Genomic DNA, 21,839 nt, shown 5'->3' with positions numbered 1-21,839 from the left:
CAAATTTTATAATTGGTTATTTGAAATTAAAATTCAATAATAGAAGTATTATACAATTTAATTTAAAAAATTTTATAATTGGTTATTTTTATAAAATTATTATATTACTCGTATATATTTTATCCTAATTCTAGAATTACCAAATAAAATCCTAATTTCACTAAATTCCTAAATTTATACCCTAAATCCCTAAATTAAAACACAATGCACACACATACTTTCAGAAAGAAAGGGAAAAAACAGAGAAGGAAGGAAAGGGAGTTCTTGAGAGAACTAGAGAAACAGAGGATGAGAGATTGAGGGAGAACGGGACACAGAGGGAAGAGGAGAAGAGGGAGATGGTGGCGGTGGGTATCCTTGCCACCGTCACCGTCGTTATCGCACGAGAGAAAGAGAGCCCGCGCTCGAGAGAGAAAAGGAAATGCTGTCTGCGTTGCTGCCTCCATCGCGACCGATCCGCCGCCGCTACTGCTAGGGTTCGTTGCCGCCACCTCTGCCAACGCCAACGAGTCCGAAGAGAGAGATAGGAGTTCGCAGAGAGGAGAGACGTGACGGGGAAGATAGGGGCTCGTATTGCTGCTGCCGTTGCTGGAGACGAAGGTTCCCGTCGATCTGCACGCCGCTGTTACCATCGGAAACCACTGCTGAAGCCACGATGCCATGGTGGTTGCTACTGGAGCTATACGCTACTGCCGTTGGGGCCAGTGATGGAGGTGTTGTTGCAGACTCTATTTCAGTTTAGGTCCTTCACTCCTTTAACTTGTTCTACTTCCACTTTTACTTTATGGTCATCTTATTTCTACTACCTTGTCTCCATTCTATTATTTGTCAGTTATCAAAATTTCAAATTATTATTGTTGCTGTCGGAGAGGGCTGTCAGGGTTGCCATTCTAGTTCTAATGTCACTGCCACTGCTACTGCTAGGAGAGTGAAGAGTCATCGGAAATCCTACTGCTGTTGTCGAGTTCATTATTAAGGTGACATCGAGGTAGGGGGTTTAACTTAAATGACTTTAATTTTAGAATGCCCATAAAGTTTATTGAATGACTGCAAATAGATTTAATTTTTATGAGTAATTGATTGGTTATGTAGATATTGAATTGTGGCTGGAAATGTGATTGAGCTTGTGGTTTTTGTGAAATTGATTGATTGCGTGTGAATTACGAATTGTTGATGAGTGATTGAATGCTGAATCTTGATGGATTGTATTGGTTGATTACTGTTGGGCTGGTTATTAAATATGTTGGGATGGTGGTAGAATTGGTTGGTGATTATTTTGAAATTGATTTTGAGAAATATTGAAGTTAAACTTGAAATGCTAAACTTTATGTTGAAAATAAGAGTTTTGAAATGAAATGGCAACTTTGAAAGTGCACCAGCAACTTAATAGAGATTGGAATAGTATGAGACTAAAAGCTAAGCGAACTACAATAAGTATAGTTATTAATATTCAATTTTGAAGATTTCGTATTAACTAGAGAGTTAGTTATGATTTTTCAAAGTTGAATAGTAAAATCTGATTTTCTGCATTACTTTCAAACGGAGTTAGAAATTTTGAAAAGCTATAACTAATTATGTAATGATCAGAATTGCATGAGACCAAGTCTGGGTTAACCTTGGGAATATAAGGAACTAAAATAAAAAAATTGAGACCTTTTTGTTAAATATACAATTTATGGAGAATTTTTAAAGTTAGGTTGTTAAATTTGTCCTGCAGCAGAAAAGGTCAAACAAGGCAGCAACTTGTTTGTCTTGCTACGACTTCTACGAGCTGAGTTTTGGAGCGAAAAATTTTTTTTTATAAAATTTGATTAACTTGGTTTATTGATCTAAAACTTCATAATTTTATGAGTTAATTATTGGTAGTTGTGAAATTTTGAATATTGGTGGTCAAAGCTGGAAAGAAACAGATTTCAGCAAGCTATGCATCAACTTCCAATGCTTGTAACTCTTAGAATTAAACAGCAATTGGGTTGCAACCAAGACACACTTGTTTTTGTATGATCTAGGAGTTTTCAAACCAAAATTTAGCTTAATTAGAGTTTTGTAATAAAAGTTATTCAAATTGAAAGGTACTAAGCTTGTTGACTTCTAAAAGAGATTCTAACTCATTTTTACTTAACTTCCAGGTTATGTAACTTCTTCATTAAAAATGGTATTAACCCAAAACCAATTGAGAAAAAAACCTGGATGAGTGAAGTTAAACCATATTAATGTTTAAGGTCATTGGATTTAACTTGGATTTTATACTGAATTTTGAATATCACATGTTGTTGCTGTTTTCTGGTTTTATGCAATGCAGAGCAGTCACAGTTTTTCCTCTATTCCTAAGTCTAGAGAAATCATAAAATTATGATCTTTAGTTTCTTAGAAATCTTATTTCAAGATGAACGTCTGGACATAAAGTTTGCGCAATTCCGAGTTTATTTGCTATATTAAAAACAGAAAAGAAGATAGAAAGTTAAGAATGTCTTAGTAACAGTAATGAGTTCATAAAATTAAAGATTAACCTTAGCGTTATATGGCTTATTCAATGTTAGAATTTGTTTGATTCTGAATTGATTTGATACTAGAAAGGTTGAAAAGAGTTTGGTAAATTGTTTGGTTGGGACCCGTAAGGGTGGTTAAGTCTTATTTTCAGAAGAGATCATGTCCAAATTTTTATAAAAGTATAAGGATCTATTTATGACATTTTACTTGTGTCATGGTTGAGAAATGACAAATATTCTATTATTTGGTTTGATAAATTTGGTTGTGTATTGGCTGAGAAATAAGTTGTGAATTGGTTGTTTTTGTTGGAACCGTAGACAGTGGAAATATCCAAGTTTTAGGGGAGGTTCTGCCAAAATTTTTCTAAATATTTTGGATAAAACTTAATGAAAAAAATTATAATTAGTGTTATATCTTGTTACTAATTTTTTGTTTCGGGTTTTTTTTATTTACATGAGTGCTGAAATGGTGGCCACATGCTACTTTGAGGGCTCAAAAATATTTTGATTCAGAGAGACACTAATCTATGTTAGAACTTTTAACTTTTGGTTGAACTTATGCAAGACATATAACTTGTAGAACTAATCAATGTACTCACTAAGGTTATTTTGTTTTAAAACAATTTTAGCTAAATGAGCCATGTTTGAATTATGTATATTTTTGCATATTATATAAATGTAGACCTGCTTATTAAAATAGTTAATAGATTAGTTAATTTAAAAAATAATTTAGTAAATTATGCATGCAATTTGTATTAAAAAAATGGTTACAAAATAATTATTTTGCTTTTGTAACTAAAGAAAAAAAATGTTACAAAATCAAGTTACATTTTGTAACAAAATTTTATGATAGGAAAAAACAGATTGTCACCAAAAATACCTTGAAGATCAAAATTTGTTATCACTTTTGTAACAATTTCTGGTTTTTCATATCAAAAAAATTTGTTACAAAATATCACTTTGAATTGTAACAGTTCCATTTTTTGTTACAAAAATTTTTTGTAACGGGACATACTGCAACAGCCCCTTTTTTTTGTTACAAAATTCTTTTATTTCAAAATTTTGATTTTTTGTAACAAATTTTTTTGTTACAAATATTGCTTTTTCTTGTAGTGATTATTGTAGTAGATGGTGATTATTGGGAATTGTTGGTGTTAATGAGTATTGAAGATTGGTGTTGTTGATGAGGGTTGATAAATGAAGTGGTGGTGTTGTGTGGAATGAATCCAAACACTAATAAAATGATTATATGATTTGATGATGATTGTTGGCATTAGACGATGATGAAGGTTGATGATGAATGTGTGATTTAATTATGATTGATGAGGGATTGATGATTTTTGAAATTAATGAAGATTTGTAGTGATTGTTAATATTGTTGATGGTTGTTGATGTTGAGAAATTGAGAATGAATGTTGATATTTGATATGGTTGTTGAGAGTTGTTGATATTACTGATAATTATTGATGAGTTGTGTGGATTATGGTAAATGATGGTGTTGGTGTATGATGTGAGAATTGGATAATGATGATTTTTGAAGATTATTAATGGTTGATGGGGTTGTTGATGATAATAAGGTTAGTGAAAAGTGGAAAATGTGAATTTGGTTGGATTTGGAATTTGTGGATTGGTTTAGAAGGTTGGGTAATTGAGAAAATGGTTGAATTAGTGCTTGGTATGAATTTTGGACCGTTTTGGTATGGTTGAATTGTGTTTGAATTGGTATTGGTTTGAGGTTTGGTTAAAATTGAGTTTTTGAGATCTTGGATAAAAATGGATTTTTGGTGAACTTTGATGGATCATAACTTGAGCCTCAAAACTTAAAATTACATGAGACTGCTTTTAAATTAAAGATGGCTTTGAGAGCTTTAAATTGATATAAAATTTGTAAAATTTGGATTTTTGTAGAGGAAGATATGATCATTCAAAGTTTGGTGTCAAAATCTGAAATTCTGCAGAGTTGTAGGATTTTGTGATTTCTGGTATGTGCACACGCACAGCGTTGTGCGCACGCACAACCCTGCAAGATTTTAGACTTGTGTGAACGCACAGACCTGTGCGCACACACAGGTAGGGATGGGCGTGCTGTTTACAGCGCTAGCACAGCTTGTGCGCGAACACACACCAATGAGGGATTGCAACCTGTGCGTACGCACAGCCCTGTGTGCACGCACACGTTGGGAAGGTTAGTCTGTTAGGGGTGCTAGCACAGCTTGTGTGAGTGAACAGACTTATGAATTTTCGTACCTATGCATACGCACACTTTAAAAATCTTCCTCGGCGTGCGCACGCACACCCCTGTGCGTACGCACACGCCCTATTTCTTAAACTTAAAACTTTGTTTTCAAGTATTTCACCTTCCCAACAAGCTTGTAAGCCTCTGTGACACCATTTTAAGACTCTTGGGCTCAATTTTGGGAGGTTGGAACATGGAAAACATCCTAGGAGGTTTAAATTGGGTTTTACCTTGAAGAGTTAGCAAACGGAGGTTTAGGTTTCTGGTGTAGTGAGGATGAGTTGGTTGAGAGAGAATGAAGAGTGGTGAATATGGTGATTGTTGATAACAAACTTGAGAGACTGATGAACTAAAGAGTTTGGAATGAAACTTATGACTTGATGATGGTTGAGATGAGTATGAGTGGAAGTATGTTTAAAGGGGTGGCCTCTAAGATTGAATATGAAATTACGATATGCATTGTTCTCCGTCGTAGGGGCTGTGGCAGTCTCCCGCCTACGTTCGGATGTGAGAGTTAAAACTAGGCTTCTCACTCATATTTCTCGCAACAAGAGGAAGGTGGTAGGGCACGCTCCCTCGGAATATTTTCCTCTGAAAGGAGAAGGTGGTAGGGCACTTATCCCTCGGAATTATTCCTCCTGAAAATGCGATTTCTCTCTGATTGCATGGTGGTAGGGCACTAACCCATGGAATCATGCGGCAACCAGAGGAAGGTGGTAGGGCACGCTCCCTCGGAATATTTCTCTCTGAAAGGAGAAGGTGGTAGGGCACTTATCCCTCGGAATTATTCCTCCTTATGTGCAATAGAGAGACTAATCCGGGAGTTGTCGACCGGATTTTTAGTCGGGTTTGGCATTATAACCGACATGTGATATCACAGCCAATATGACAGACATTCATCATATGCATTTTCTATATGCTTACTTACTTTGTTTACTTGAGTTTGCCTAATCGTATAACATGCCTACTTGCTTCTTGAATTACTTGTTGTAAATGTATACTATCTGTGTTTTACTTGCTTGTATTAATTGTGATTGTCTGGTGCTGAGGAGGTTAGGTAGGCAGTGGCAACGGGATCGCACGAAGGGTAGGTTGGTGAAGGTTGTGGGACAGTGGTGACTAGTCTTAGTTAGAAATCCTTTAAGTTTAGAAAACCCTGTTTATTGTTTAAGGTTTACGTTAATTATATTTTGTTTTAAGCTTGAATATCCGTATGTGATGTGAAGTTCTAGGATTTCTTTTGTCATCCCGGAGCCTTACATCTTACATCATTGGGCACTGTTACTATACTGAGAACCTCCGGTTCTCATTCCATACGTTGTTGTTATTTTTCAGATGCAGGTCGCAGCCCACAGCAGTGAGTTGGGTGATGGTAGCAGAGCGGAGGATCTTATTCTATTTTGTTGTCATCTTGGTTATTTTTTAACTTATACTCTCACTTTTGTATTTTGTTTTGCCTAGAGGCTTTTATTTGAGAGAACAAAACTTGTATAAGCCCTCTCGAACTACAGTCTTCTAGTTGTCTGTATATATGGCCAGCCGGCTTAAACTCCGCGAGCTGTGGCTAGATTCTTATAATATTATGCTATGATATTTTGCTATACTGTATTTATTTCTTGGGCTTTAAGTTAGTAGATTCGCTAGTACGTTTTGCGCTTTTTAAATCCTGTTTTTGAGCTATACCCTTCAGCAGGCTTCTATAATATATTATTTCCTTTTATATATAAACATATATAAGCCTTAGGACTGTCGTAACCTCTGATTAACCTTTACTTTACGGCTAGAGGTAAGGCTTAGGGTAATTAGGGTGTTACACTTCTCAATGGAAATGCCGAGATTTTCGGCACTGAGCTTGCACCCGAAATTTGGCTCAACTTCCCTCCCCGACTCAAATTCGCTGTATGCAAATTCATATTCTGCTATTCTTCCATATTTATCATTGTTATTGTTATTGTTATTGCTCTTACTTATCTTTGATTTTTCGTTTAGGTTTTTACTTGGTATGGTGCTACCATTGAAATGGAAGGTACTACTGAAACTGATTATACTGCTGATGAGGTAAAGTGATAAACCTACTTTACTACTATAATCTTTGATTTGGTTGAATTGTTTAGGGAAAATGTCATTTTTTGAGTTTGATTGAATGATTGTAGACACCAATGGTTAGCTATGTTAACGTGCACGCTATATTAGAAGCCAGAAGAACTCGTGCTAAAGCTTCATCCTCTGGTGATTCTGAATCTTCTCAGGTGTGACTTTGTCATCCATTTTCATGCTAAAGGTTTTATTTTTATGTATAAATCATGCTGAATAAATTCTAAAGAGTCATCAAAAAGCTTTGTTTGTTTGTTAGTGTATGTGAGTGTGAATTGCATTAACTGGTTTGGTTGTCCAGGGGCCTAGAGTGATTGTTGTAGGACCTACTGACTTCGGAAAGAGTACCTTGTCGAGGATGCTTCTTAGCTGGGCGGCTAAGCAGGGTTCAAAGCCTACCTTCGTTGACTTGGATATTGGACAGGGATCTATAACAATTCCTGGATGCATTGTTGCTACTCCAATTGAAATGCCCATTGACCCTGTTGAAGGAATTACTCTTGAGATTCCTCTTGTTTACTTTTTTGGCCATACAACTCCAAGGTAATTTCTGCTGTACTTTTATATCCTCTATTTAATTGAATATTTAAGAGAATGGAAGTTGTTGATATATATGAAGGACATGAGAATCCAATTGCAATTCACACTATTTGGTTTTGACAGTAACAATGTAGAATTGTATAAAGTGCTAGTCAAGGAACTTGGGGGGATGCTAGAGAGACAATTTGCTGGAAATACCGAATCTCGTGCTTCGGGCATAGTGATAAATACCATGGGGTGGATAGAGGGAGTAGGCTATGATGTAATTAACCTTCGAACTTGATGTTATTGTTAAATTGGATGCCTTTCAAATATAGAATACACTTCTAGTTCTGATTAAAAAGATCTAAATTGTAATTGTCTCTCTTTCTCATTTGTTTTTGGGTTTTTCTTGCAGTTGCTATTGCATGCAATTCGTACACTTAAGGCCAATGTTGTCTTAGTTTTGGGTCAGGTAGAAATCTACCTTATCTTTATCCAATAGGCATCATAGTGCCTTCTGTATAAGCTGTACGGTGATAGCCAGTTCTTTTGATGATTGTCCCCAAAGTAATAATTGATTCTCAAATATTGTACCTGCTTATACACAGGAGATGGGTGTGGGTCCTCATAGGAGATTTTTTGAAAATGAAATAACTAATAGGAAGTTATACACCATTGTAAATTTTTCACTAGCGAAGAATGACCAAAAGTATAAGCCTACTACTCATGAACTTCGTCTATATTTTAAGAGGAAAACTCAATTAAGAATGGTGGATGATTTCAATTTTCCTTCGAATGCTTTCCACTTTGTTCCAAACGAGTTGATTCTCACATGTACATGTCAACTCCCAGTCTCACCTTATTGGTATTTCGTAAAACTTTGCTTTTTTTTGTTTCATCGAATACAAATTCGACTCACTTTTTCTAACTTCATATGAATTAGTCATATTTAATAGATGTTGTTGGACTTTTGACTGCTAAAAAAGACATCATCAAATTCACCAAGAATGAAAAAAAAATTAAATTGTATAGTTATTGAGTTGGACAATATGCAGTATGTGTTGGATAGTTTTTTCATGTTTATTTAATTGTTATCGTTAAAACCTATTTTTAGTACTTCTTTATGCAATAAGTATTTCAGTTTTTATTATTGGTAGGAATAAGAGTAAGATAAGGTGTACATTGTGAGAGGAATTTGCCACATAATTTGTTACACATATTGAACAACAAGCCACACCTGAGTACATCATATTAATGCAGTTTGCCAAGTTTAACGTATTCTAAGGTTATCCAAATTGTAGTACCAACATCTTTTTAGTTCATATACCAGTTTATCTTTATCAGTTTTTAAGGTTTTTTTCTTCATCAGGTACAATGGGTATTCTAACACTAATTACAATTCAATTTTATATATTAATCTAGACTTTGAAGAGGTTAAGGAATTTAGACCGAGGTTAGCAACACTTACAACTCAATATATATATATATATATATATATATATATATATATATATATATATATATATATATATATATATATATAGTATGATTATTAGTTATGTTTCTAATCCATGATATAAACTAGTATAGTGTGATTAGATCAAATGGCTATCATGACATCACTCCATCTCAAATTGTTGTTTCATTTTATAACATCGAGGATGACTTGCTTCACCAAAGCTTGTACAAATCAATTTGTGATCTTAAGGATGGGAGATTTCATGAGGAATTTCTGTTTTCATGTTATTCATTTATTTTTAAGAAACTTTTCCAAATACAAAATGGATTCTATGCGACAATTGGTATTGTGATATATGTTGAAAACCGCAATAAATGGTGGTGTAAGGGTTGCAAAATGTGTATGCACTCATTGAAGGAAGATGAAAATTCACACTACTGCATGTCTTGTGACATTTATCTTAATACCCATATTCATTTAGTGTGGTTAATTAGGATGATTAATCTATGAATCTATTTCTGCTATCTCATAGATTTTGTGTACATCTTCGTGTATCCAATGATACAGACACTGCCTTTTTCGTAGTATATGACAAGGAATGCACTAGGTTCCTTGGCACATCTGTATTTAATCTTAGAGCTGCATAGTTATCTATGATATATTTTTAATTATAGAATGATATCATAAATAGGACCTTTAACACATATGGTAATATTTTCTTGGATTATTGTGAAGGGTTGCAGAAAAGATGATGCCACCCGAGGTAAACTCTTTCAAAGGAAAAAAGTTCTTATTCAAAGTATCTGTTAAGCTGGAGGATATGATTGCATTCCAATCATGCAAGATTGTTGTGCTGAAGATAACTGAGGAGAAAAAGTTACTTTCTGCATTTGCTTCTAAACATAAGATTTATGATGTATGACTCTGCTTCTTGACTATTATCATTTATGTATTTTTTTTGGGTAAAGTATATTTTTTGTCCCTGAAGTTTTACAAAAGTTTCAAAAATACCCCTAAGTTTTATTTTGTTTCAATTTTGTCCCAAAAGTTTTCGATTTGCATCAAATATACCTTTGACGGCTAATTTTTCAAAAAATTTAAGACCAATTCAACAACAATTTCATAAGAACAACCCTCAATACAAGCAAATCAAGCATAATTTTCATGCATTATTGTTAGATTGGTCTTAAATTTTTTTGAAAATTTAACCGTCGAGGGTATATTTGATGCAATCGAAAACTTTTGGGACAAAATTGAAACAAAATAAAACTTAGGGATATTTTTGAAACTTTTATTAAACTTTAGGGACAAAAAGTATACTTTATCCATTTTTTAAGTAATTCATTTTGAGTTTTATTTTTTTCAAACACCATTAACAGAAAAACTTGATTATTGAAAACTTTGAGCTTCTTAGCTTCTAGACAAACTCAATTGACAATACTAAGGTATATATTAGGGATTCAACTACTTGAGTATTAGTCTATCACATCAATAAACGAGTTTGCACTAAACCATATTATTAAGAAAGTTTTCCTTTTTACAGGAGACAAGCACGCAATCATGTGAGATAATTACTTTGAATGGAGATTATTCATTTGTCACGCCTTAGAGGTCTCTGATATTGGGTGGGTGGACACGCAAATTGCTAAATGTATTTTCTGAAGTTGAAAACTCCTCAACAAATTCAAGGAAGACTGTTGACGAATCTTCTCCAACAAACCAAGTTGAGAAGAGTGTCCAAATAGTTGCTGCTAAATCGGGCAAGGAGAATGAAGATTAGTATCAGCTGAAATATTATAATGATCCTTGATACTTTGTCCTTTTTTTGTTTCAATAATTGATGGATATGCAATTTGTTTTGTGTTCGTTTATTTGTGTTTAAAGTCCCATGAGGCCCATAGGTCATTTATATAGAGTATGTATTCTTTTTTTTTCAAAGTATCATGCAATATATTTATCGTGTTTGATTATTACAAAGATGTAAAAGCATCAGTTGTATATCAGACAAAAGAGAAGGAAAAATGGTTCATTTGTGAAGACTGAATTTGATCATTATATAGAGGAAGATGTTCACCTTTAAGAGCCGACTTTGATATTTTAGCTTAGTGGAAAGTGAATGGAACTAGGTTTCCAATCCTTTAAAGAATTGCATGAAATATAGTTGTCATCCCTTTGTTTACAGTTGCTTCTGAGTCTTCTTTTGGTACAAGTGGTCGGATAATTACTCCTCATCGTGGTAGTCTTCGTGAAGATATCGTGAAAATTTTTATGTATAATCAAAATTGGTTGCATGTAATATATCATCAAAGAGGTTATTTATAGTTTAAATTTTTTCATTTGTTTATGTTAATGCTAAATTTATATATAGATTGATTAATAAATTTATTATTTTTTATTTTAAGGTGAAAAAACCTTATTAGTGAATAGTGATGGTATTGTTGCAACAAAGGGAATGTTCATAAACTTACGATAGTTTTATTTGTGTTTGTGTTATTAATTTAAGTAAAGACTTTTATGTAGAATTGAATATTTGATAATTATGTTATTTATGGAATAATTGTATTGTTTGTGGAATAATTATATTGTCTAACCTACAGATGGGATTGGATACCCGTAAATTGAAAACAGATAAAGTTAAAGTTGGTATATTCTCAACCCATAAATAAAGTTAAGATTGAGTCAATACTCTACTCTACCCTACCTATTGTCACCCCTATAATTCAAACATTGGGAAAGACTAAACAGAAGACCATGTTTGGAAATATAGAAAATATTATTATTCATTTTGTGTATTATTTTTAATTATTCTTCTTTAAGTAAAATGACAATTAGATCGTCAAGAAGTTTGACTTCTAACTAATTAGTCCTTGAAAAAGTGAAATCCTTTTGAAATGAGTTTAATTTGCATGCTTTTTTTTCACCATTAACGCAATGGTCAATGATTTTCTTAACCACTTCAATCCACCATCGCTTTGATAAATCAAAATAATCTCAAGACAAAGTTTGTTCCTAAGCACTCCCCAAAATAGTCGTAAAATACATCTAATAATTTCACTGATCAAGATATAAAAAAAATATCAACAGCACTATATATTTTCCTATCACAAAACTATTAATTAGGTCATGTCTCAAGCCATGTCAAGGATCCCAGTATCAAAAACTTGCTTGGAAGATCTCCAGCGGATGGTACAAGGTAAGTTATCTTCTTTCTGCAATGTACATATCATGTTAGAAATGCAGACATTCTTCGTAACAAGTGTAATGCAGTGAAATGGATAAAGAAAATCTAAAGATACAAACCTCTGAATGTCAACATCTGTTACATAGATAAAGCCAGCAATGTTGCTGCACCAAAGAGAAAATGGTTACAAAAGTCTGCTACTGTGACACCACAATTGGATCAACAACCACGATTATTGGGTTCTTAAAAAGATTATAAAAGGTTACTAAGACACTAATGATTACTTATCAAAACCTAACCATCCAAAATATATTTTTGTTTACCTTGAAATGATCTCTTCGGGTTCCTTGGCAAATGAGACTGCAAGGACCATGTGGAGCAAATCACGGTTTATACTCACAGGAACAACTCTTGTTGGGTTAGCAACAGGTTCTGCTCCGATTGGCAAGGCTGAGCGAGGAGCCTGTGGCTCACCACCAATACGATAGACGCACAAGTCACTAAAATTAGCAATATTAGAATGTGGAGAGAGATCATTAAGAAGGCCATAGAAGTACTCCTGCATCAAAATTAGATAGGCAACAGTATACATTAGAATTCCCAAAAAAGTTATTCCAGGATGATTCACTAATTACCCCAAGTCCCTAATTCAGCAATTTTGAGAGCATGCAGTCCCTAATTCCCCAATCACTCAAAGTATTGTTTCACTTGCATAAGTTATACAGGAATGCACAAGCCATTATTTAGTATCACTATGAAACCAGTTTTTGTTACTCAATTTTGAACATCCTTTGTCCAATTTATTCTCAGCACAAAAATAGCCAATAAATTCGATCCTCTCATTGATGTTTGGCTATATTTGCAGTAAAGGATGGATTTGGGCTACAAGAATAACAATACCCCCTTACACTAACAACTAAATATTAATTAGTTCAGTATAATAGGTGCCAACAAAGAACAGACAATATTCAAATAGTTTAAACTTAAATGCTCTCAAACAGAAAAAATTATAAAAGGAAAAGAGCAACATATGTTTAATGCAAGCAGAAGCATCATACTCTTATCCTAAAAGTTCTGGCCTTCTGGTGGACCTTCACATTCCTGGATAAAACTCCACCAGATCTTTGAAGTTTCACAACATCAACTTTGGGCTCTCCCTTCAGGACATCTATGAGCATGTTGTACAGCTTTTCCTATATGAAATCAAATGAAAAGCCTGAATGAGACACCAATCCATCCCATAAGAAATCTATTAGTGAAAGAAATATATATGTGTGAACCCACACCCATCTCTTGTGTATAAGCAGGTACAATATTTGAGAATCAATTATTATTTTGGGGACAATCATCAAAAGAACTGGCTATCACCGCACAACTTATACAGAAGGCACTATGATGCCTATTGGATAAAGTTAAGGTAGGTTTCTACCTGACCCAAAACTAAGACAACATTAGCCTTAAGTGTACGAGTTGCATGCAATAGCAACTTCAAGAAAAACCCAAAAACAAATGAGAAAGAGAGACAATTACAATTTAGATCTTTTTAATCAGAACTAGAAGTGTATTCTACATTTGAAAGGCATCCAATGTAACAATAACATCAAGTTCGAAGGTTAATTACATCATAGCCTACTCCCTCTATCCACCCCATGGTATTCATCACGATGCCCGAAGCACGAGATTTGGTATTTCCAGCAAATTGTCTCTCTAGCATCCCCCTAAGCTCCTTGACTAACACTTTATACAATTCTACATTGTTACTATCAAAACCAAATAGTGTGAATTACAATTGGATTCTCATGTCCTTCATGTGTATCAACAACTTCCATTCTCTTAAATGTTCAATTAAACAGAGGATATAAAAGTACAGCAGAAATTACCTTGGAGTTGTATGGCCAAAAAAGTAAACAAGAGGCATCTCAAGAGTAATTCCATCAATAGGGTCAATGTGCATTTCAATTGGAGTAGCAGCATTGCATCCAGGAATCATTATAGATCCCTGTCTAATATCCAAGTCAACGAAGGTAGGCTTCGAACCCTGCTTAGCCGCCCAGCTAAGAAAAATCCTCAACAAGGTACTCTTTCCGGAGTCAGTAGGTCCTACAACAATCATTCTAGGCCCCTGAACAACCAAACCAGTTAATGCAATTCACACTCACATACACTAACAAACAAACAAAGCTTTTTTATGACTCTTTAGAATTTGTTTAGCATGATTTATACATAAAAATAAAACCTTTAGCATGAAAATGGATGACAAAGTCACACCTGAGAAGATTCAGAATCACCAGAGGATGAAGCTTTATCACGAGTTCTTCTGGTTTCTAATATAGCATGCACGTTAACATAGCTAACCATTGGTGTCTACCATCATACAATCAAACTCAAAGAATGACATTTTCCCTAAACAATTCAACCAAATCAAAAATTATAGTAGTAAAGCAGGTTTATCACTTTACCTCATCAGCAGTATAATCAGTTTCAGTAGTACCTTCCATTTCAATGGTAGTACCATACCAAGTAAAAACCTAAATGAAAAATCAAAGACAAGTAAGAGAAATAACAATAACAATAACAATAACAACGATGAATATGGAAAAATAGCAGAATATGAATTTTCATACAGCGAATTTGAGTCGGGGAGGGAAGTTGAGCCAAATTTCAGGTGCAAGCTCAGTGCCGAAAATCTCGGCATTTCCATTGAGAAGACGAAGGCAAAGAGGAGAATCATTTCCAACCTCAATCCGGAGATTGCTTTCTTTCTCCAATTTCACCTGCTGCTTCACCCCTGAGCTCGATGCACCACCACTGTGCGCCATTGCCATCAATACGCTATCACAATTCCCAGTTTAGAAAGAGAATTTGATTTCACTATTCATATCAAATGATATAACTCAAATATCCAGTAACAGAAAGAAACTCAAAGGTTTTTGCTTCATCAATTATTCACTCATTCTTCTCCAAGTCCCTAACACATTTTTTTGAAACTGTTAACATTACAAGCATTGGCAAAGACTAAAGAGAAGACCATTTTTGGAAAAATAGAAGAAGATGTTATTATTATTCATTTTTTTGTGTATTGTTTTTTAATTATTCTTCTTTGACTAAAGTAACAACTTTCTCTTTCTGTATTGGGAATTGTGATAGCGTATCGATGGCAATGGCGCACAGTGGCGGTGCATCGAGCTCAGGGGTGAAGCAGCAGGTGAAATTGGAGAAAGAAAGCGAGCTCTGGATTGAGGTTGGAAACGATGCTCCTCTTTGCCTTCGTCTTCTCAATGTAAATGCTGAGATTTTCGGCACTGAGCTTGCTCCCGAAATTTGGCTCAACTGCCCTCCCTGACTCAAATTCGCTGTATGCAAATTCATATTTTGCTATTCTTCCATATTCATTGTTGTTATTGTTATTGTTATTGCTCTTACTTGTCTTTGATTTTTCATTTAGGTTTTTACTTGGTATGGTGCTATTATTGAAATGGAAGGTACTACTGAAATTGATTATACTACTAATAGGGTAAAGTGATAAACCTGCTCTACTACTATAATCTTTGATTTGGTTGAATTGTTTAGGGAAAATATCATTCTTTGAGTTTGATTGTATGATTGTAGACACCAGTGGTTAGCTATGTTAACGTGCATGCTATATTAGAAACCAGAAGAACTCGTGCTAAAGCTTCATCCCCTGGTGATTCTGAATCTTCTCAGGTGTGACTTTGTCATCCATTTTCATGCTAAAGGTTCTATTTCTATGTATAAATCATGCTGAACGAATTCTAAAGAGTCATTAAAAAGCTTTGTTTGTTTGTTAGTGTATGTGAGTGTGAATTGCATTAACTGGTTTGGTTGTCCAGGGGCCTAGAGTGATTGTTGTAGGACCTACTAACTCCGGAAAGAGTACCTTGTCGAGGATGCTTCTTAGCTGGGTGGCTAAGCAGGGTTCGAAGCCTACCTTCGTTAAATTGGATATTGGACAGGGATCTATAACGATTCTTGGATGCCTTGCTGCTACTTGATGAGAAGACTTTTGTGTGGTTTAGAATTCACAATAAGTCTCGTTGTAATATAGTTTCTAAACCAACATCAATCCTTTCATACAAAAAATTATTTGTCACTACAACAAACCCCTAAATTTATAAACCGAAGTATTGAACCTCGGGTCGTTCTCCCTAGGAATTACAAATAAGTGTCTTGTTATTAGTTATGGGTTGTATTTTGGGATTTTTGGGATAAGAGACATGAAATGTAAATGTAAATGGCAATGAAAATAAATTAACAACTAAAAAGGTCTTGGCAAGGGTTGGTGGTCAAGGATCTCTATCCTAATCATTAACCACAAGATGAGAATTGGCAAGGATCAACCCCATTAAGTCATCCTCTAACTAATAAAGGAAAGTCAAGTGAGCTATATCAATCCAAGTCAATAAGTTCTAGTTCTCCACCAAATCAATTTGTGAGATCTAGAGTTAATGGCTCCCAATCGTCAATCACTTGGACATTAGCAACTCAAGAGTTCCTAAGTTACCTTCCCAAGTAAAGAGCATAAAATTCTATTCTAAAATCTAACCAAGCATTTTATCAAACACTTGGAAGGCATAAAAGGAAAGCATAGTAAAATTGCATGGAAAGTAAATCTACACTACTCAATTGCAAGGAATTAAACAACAACAAATCAAATGAACAATAAAGGAACATGAATCATAAATTGTATTAAAGGAAAATGGAAGAACAAAAATGTATCAACATAAAAGTAAAGGATTACAAGAATTAAAAGCAAAACTAGAGAGAGGAAAGGTAGAAGGGGAAGAATTACAAAGAGAAAAGTAAATCTAAGCATAAAATTAACCTAGATCTAAGAATTCCTAATCTAGAGCTAAAACCTACTCCTAATCCTAGAGAGAAGTGAGAGCTTCTCTTTCTAAAACTAACTTTCCCTCCAAAACTTAAACTAAACAAAACTAATGTGTGAGAGTATGTTGATTCTTCTTCATTCCTTGGGTTAAATAGCATCAGAAATGAGTTGAATTTGGGCATGGGAAGCCCAGAATTCACCCCCAGCGGATTCACTTTAAGTGGGTCACATGCGGACATCGGCGCGTACGCGTACAGTGCGCGTGCACGTCGATTGACAATTTTCCATCCACGCGTGCGCGGCGTTGATCTGATCCCAAATCCTTGCTTTCCATGATTTCTCCATTTTGCATGCTTTCCTCTCCATTCCTTTGATCCATTCCTAGCCTTTCCAATCTGAAATCACTTAACAAACAAATCAAGGCATCTAGTGGAATTAAAGATGAATTAAATTTAGCTATTTTAAGACCTAGAAAGTATGTTTTCACTCTTAAGCACAAATTAGGAGACAATCATGAAAGCATGCTATTTCATTGGATAAATGTGGGTAAAAGGTGATAAAATTCCTCTAAAATAAATACAAGATAAACCCTAAATATGGGGTTTATCACTACTCCAATTGAAATGCCCATTGACCCTGTTGAAGGAATTACTCTTGAGATGCCTCTTGTTTACTTTTTTGGCCATACAACTCCAAGGTAATTTTTGTACTTTTATATCCTCTGTTTAATTGAACATTTAAGAGAATGGAAGTTGTTGATACACATGAAGGACATGAGAATCCAATTGCAATTCACACTATTTGGTTTTGACAGTAACAATGTAGAATTTTATAAAGTGCTAGTCAAGAAACTTGGGGGGATGCTAGAGAGACAATTTACTGGAAATACCAAATCTCGTGCTTCGGGCATGGTGATGAATACCATGGGGAGGATAGAGGGAGTAGGCTATGATGTAATTAACCTTCGAACTTGATGTTATTGTTAAATTGGATGCCTTTAAAATATAGAATACACTTCTAGTTCTGATTAAAAAGATCTAAATTGTAATTGTCTCTCTTTCTCATTTGTTTTTGGGTTTTTCTTGCAGTTACTATTGCATGCAACTCGTACACTTAAGGCTAATGTTGTCTTAGTTTTGGGTCAGGTAGAAACCTACCTTATCTTTATCCAATAGGCATCATAGGGCCTTCTGTATAAGCTGTGTGGTGATAGCCAGTTCTTTTGATGATTGTCCCCAAAATAATAATTGATTCTCAAATATTGTACCTGCTTATACACAGGAGATGGGTGTGGTTCCTCATAGGAGATTTTTCGAAAATGAAATAACTAATAGGAAGTTATACACCATTGCAAATTTTTCACTAGCGAAGAATAACCAAAAGTATAAGCCTACTACTCATGAACTTCGTATATGTTTTAAGAGGGAAACTCAATTAAGAATGGTGGATGATTTCAATTTTCCTTCAAATGCTTTCCACTTTGTTCCAAACGAGTTGATTCTCACACGTACATGTCAACTCGCAGTCTCACCTTATTGGTATTTCGGAAAACTTTGCATTTTTTGTTTCATCGAATGCAAATTCGACTCACGTTTTCTAACTTCATATGAATTAGTCATATTTAATAGATGTTGTTGGACTTTTGACTGCTAAAAAAGACATCATTGAATTCACCAAGAATGGAAAAAAAATCAAATTGTATAGTTATTGAGTTGGACGATATGCAGTATGTGTTGGATAGTTTTTTCATGTTTATTTAATTGTTATCGTTTAAACCTATTTTTAGTACTTCTTTATGCAATAAGTATTTTAGTTTTTATTATTGGTAGGAACAAGAGTAAGATAAGGTGTACATTGTAAGAGGAATTTTCCACATAATTTGTTACACATATTGAACAACAAGCCACAACTGAGTACATCATATTAATGCAGTTTGCTAAGTTTAACCTATTCTAAGTGTTCCAAGGGTTACCTGAAACTGAAGGCCAATCTCGGAGGAGATCTGCTATGGTGGCCGGAACTGTCGTGTCCGACTTGTTGGATATGGTGGTGCTGCTGATCCTTGATCATCGGAGGGTGGTGGTACCTGCAAGAGACTCCGATTCTTAAGTTAGCACGTGTTTAGGCAGGTTTTTGTGTAGAATCAGAGTATGAGTTATACCTGGGTTTTCCAGTGTATTTATACTAGTGTGGGGTGTCTTTTAAGATAAGTTAGTTATCTAATCTTATCTTTTAGGGGAACCGCCTTATCTTTCTAGGCTTTTGCCGCCTTTAGAATGGGTTGCATTCCTTTATTTGGGCCTGCTTGGGCCTCTATGGCGATTTGGCCGAACTCTTTAAAGAGAGGTTGGGGGTGACCCAACCTTAAGAGGTCGGTCGCTCTTGTCTTCAATCAGCCCGGGTCACATAGCTCGACCCAGGGTATGAACAGTGCCCCTGCTCGAGTTTGATCTTTCCCTTGAGGACGTGTCTTTAGACTTTGACCCCTTTGAGGAAGTCGTGCTCGAGCATTTTGCCTTTAGTCGATCTCCTGTATAACTCCTGCTGGGATTCCTTGAATGTGAAACGTTTTCTTTCTTTTTCTTTTTTAATTGCAGCATGCATTTGTGCTTTCTTGGGAACGTGCGAGGGTTTAAAAGCTCATTAATTTCCCTTCGCCGTTTCTCCTTTTCCTTCTTTTGCATTTTGAAATTTTAAAGAATCACTTTCAGTTTCTTCTTTCCCTTCCTTTCTTCGTTCATTGCTTGCTTAACTCTTCTGACCTTTACGCCCTCAAGTCTTTCTACCTCTTCTGCTTCTCAAAAAAGGCGCTCTACTTGGTGCGTGTTTGCTTCTATCTGGGTGGTCGTCGTTCTTGCTCCTTCTTCTGCGGGTTGGTATTTTCTTATACTTTGATAATCATTCTTATGCATGCTTTTACTGTTGCATTCTTGCAAAGTTTTTTATTTTTATTGAGTTTGCTTTTGAGAAGCCTGATTCTTTCTGTAAAAGATTGCATCTTTGTGCCTGATTGATGCTGTGACTTTTCTCTGCTACTCCTATTTTGAGAAAAATGTGTGCCTTTTAGGTTTTTGGTGGTTTTACTTTCGTAGGGCTTTTTTTGTTTGTTGCTGTTCCTGTCGCTTTCTGCTCTTGCATGGTAGTTTTTGTTTGAACTGTTTGTAGAAAAAGGTTAGAGCTTTTCTTGACGATTCTTTGCGTGGTCTTGTGATGATGATGGTCTTTTGCTGTTTGTAGGGAGAGATGTTACCAGAAGATGATTGATCTCTTTGTGTTTTTTATTTGAGAGGTGTTGGGGCTGGTTTAGGGCACAGATTGTCGACTTCCCTTTTCTGGGTTATTGCCTTGTTGTTGCCTCCAAAGGGTGCCCCTGGACTTTAGTGTTGGTCCTTCGCTTTTTGCGAGTCCTGGGGTTTCCCTTTTGCTGCCATATCTGACATTTGCTTATTGCTTTTTATTGTCCGAGTTGTTTGGTAGTGACCATTTTTAATTTTTCTTACTGTAGGAATAGTTGACCTATGTCTTCACGAAAAAATATTGTCGAGATGACTTTGAGAGTTCCTGCTGGTATGGCCGATTGGCTAGACTTAATAGTTCTAATGTGTGTGACCGTAGCTGACCCCGAGTACTGTGTAAGACTTAGGAGGTTCCACAGGATTTGTAGTGATAGGGACGAAGAGAAGAATTATGAGTTGGTGTCGCCTGACCCCGAGGAGAGGGTTAGTTTTCCTTCCTTAACTCAGGGAGAACGGCCCTTTTTCTATGCTTATGACTACTTTTTTAGTCAGTTGAATATCACATCCCTGTTTTTTCTTTCGAAACTGACCTATTGTGGTCTTGTAATATGGCCCCTTCTCAGCTCCATCCGAACTCGTGGGGTTTCATAAAGATTTTTCAACTGTTGTGTCAGGAGTTGGGTGTCTGACCTACCCAAACTCTCTTTTTATATCTTTTTATGTTGACAAAGCCTGGGGTAGTGGTGCACGAAATTGTAATGTTAATGTTTACATTACTCTCTTACAACTTCGCACAACTAACCAGCAAGTGCACTGGGTCGTCCAAGTAATACCTTACGTGAGTAAGGGTCGAATCCCACGGAGATTGTTGGTTTGAAGTAAGCTATGGTTATCTTATTATTCTTAGTCAGGATGCCAACAACAGTGTTTTTTCAAGTTCAATTGTAAAAAATGAGAGGGCATAAATATAAATACTTATTGTGAAATGATGGAGAATATGTTGGAGTTTTGGAGATGCTTTGTCTTTTGAAATTCTGCTTTCCTCTGTTTTCTGATTCATGCACGCAAGTCCTCCTATGGCAAGCTGTGTGTTGGTGGATCACCATTGTCAATGGCTACCATCCATCCTTCCAGTGAAAAGGGTCCAGGTGCGCTGTCACCGCACGGCTAATCATCTGCAGGTTCTCAATCATACCGGAATAAGATTTACTATCCTTTTACGTCTGTCACTACGCCTAGCACTCGCGAGTTTGAAGCTCGTCACAGTCATTCAATCCCTGAATCCTACTCGGAATACCACAGACAAGGTTTAGACTTTCCGGATTCTCTTGAATGCTACCATCAATCTAGCTTATACCACGAAGATTCTGATTAAGAGATCCAAGAGATATTCATTCATTCTACGGTGAACGGGAGTGATTGTCAGGCACGCGTTCGTGGGGGAATAATGATAATTGTCACGTTCATCATATTCATGTTGAAGTGCGAATGGATATCTTAGATAGGAACACGCATGTTTGAATAGAAAACAAAAACACTTGCATTAATTCATCGAGACACAGCAGAGCTCCTCACCCCCAACAATGGAGTTTAGAAACTCATGCTGTCAAAGAGTACAAAATTCAGATCTAAAAATATCATGAGATCCAAAATAAATCTCTAAAAGTTGTTTAAATACTAAACTAGTAACCTAGGTTTACAGAAAATGAGTAAACTATGATAGATAGTGCAGAAATCTACTTCTGGGGCCCACTTGGTGTGTGCTGGGGCTGA

At 35.4% G+C, this 21,839-nt stretch overlaps 3 protein-coding genes, 1 long non-coding RNA gene and 1 pseudogene across 4 annotated transcripts; 2 read left to right on the top strand and 3 right to left on the bottom strand.

Annotated features, from left to right (window-relative positions):
• Nucleotides 1–338: 338 nt before the first annotated feature.
• LOC112757499 (protein CLP1 homolog) lies at nt 339–7,843 on the top strand. The gene is made up of 7 exons (XM_025806072.2): nt 339–476; nt 6,532–6,624; nt 6,715–6,783; nt 6,879–6,974; nt 7,121–7,362; nt 7,483–7,621; nt 7,757–7,843. Exons 1-7 carry the CDS (start codon nt 339–341, stop codon nt 7,841–7,843), a joined length of 864 nt encoding a protein of 287 aa, XP_025661857.1.
• Nucleotides 7,844–11,742: 3,899 nt separating this feature from the next.
• On the bottom strand, nt 11,743–12,161 carry LOC140180373 (uncharacterized). Its single transcript, XR_011874489.1, has 2 exons — nt 12,101–12,161; nt 11,743–12,009 (listed from the first exon to the last, which is right to left on the bottom strand). It is a non-coding gene; the product is annotated as an uncharacterized lncRNA (long non-coding RNA).
• A 139-nt stretch (nt 12,162–12,300) lies between these two features.
• LOC140180214 (protein CLP1 homolog) lies at nt 12,301–14,101 on the bottom strand. Its single transcript, XM_072220658.1, has 3 exons — nt 13,603–14,101; nt 13,040–13,467; nt 12,301–12,540 (listed from the first exon to the last, which is right to left on the bottom strand). The coding sequence occupies exons 2-3, from the start codon at nt 13,157–13,159 to the stop codon at nt 12,301–12,303; spliced, it is 360 nt and encodes a 119-aa protein (XP_072076759.1). The 5' UTR covers nt 13,160–13,467; nt 13,603–14,101.
• LOC112754892 (protein CLP1 homolog) lies at nt 13,582–14,807 on the bottom strand. Its single transcript, XM_025802693.2, has 5 exons — nt 14,606–14,807; nt 14,441–14,509; nt 14,250–14,345; nt 13,862–14,103; nt 13,582–13,741 (listed from the first exon to the last, which is right to left on the bottom strand). The coding sequence occupies exons 1-5, from the start codon at nt 14,804–14,806 to the stop codon at nt 13,582–13,584; spliced, it is 768 nt and encodes a 255-aa protein (XP_025658478.2). The 5' UTR covers nt 14,807.
• A 325-nt stretch (nt 14,808–15,132) lies between these two features.
• On the top strand, nt 15,133–20,094 carry LOC112757498 (protein CLP1 homolog; annotated as a pseudogene).
• The last annotated feature ends 1,745 nt before the right edge of the window (nt 20,095–21,839 follow it).

Source organism: Arachis hypogaea, chromosome 16, assembly GCF_003086295.3.
Source record: "Arachis hypogaea cultivar Tifrunner chromosome 16, arahy.Tifrunner.gnm2.J5K5, whole genome shotgun sequence".
Taxonomy (NCBI): domain Eukaryota; kingdom Viridiplantae; phylum Streptophyta; class Magnoliopsida; order Fabales; family Fabaceae; genus Arachis; species Arachis hypogaea.
This window is presented reverse-complemented; position numbering and strand designations above follow the sequence as displayed.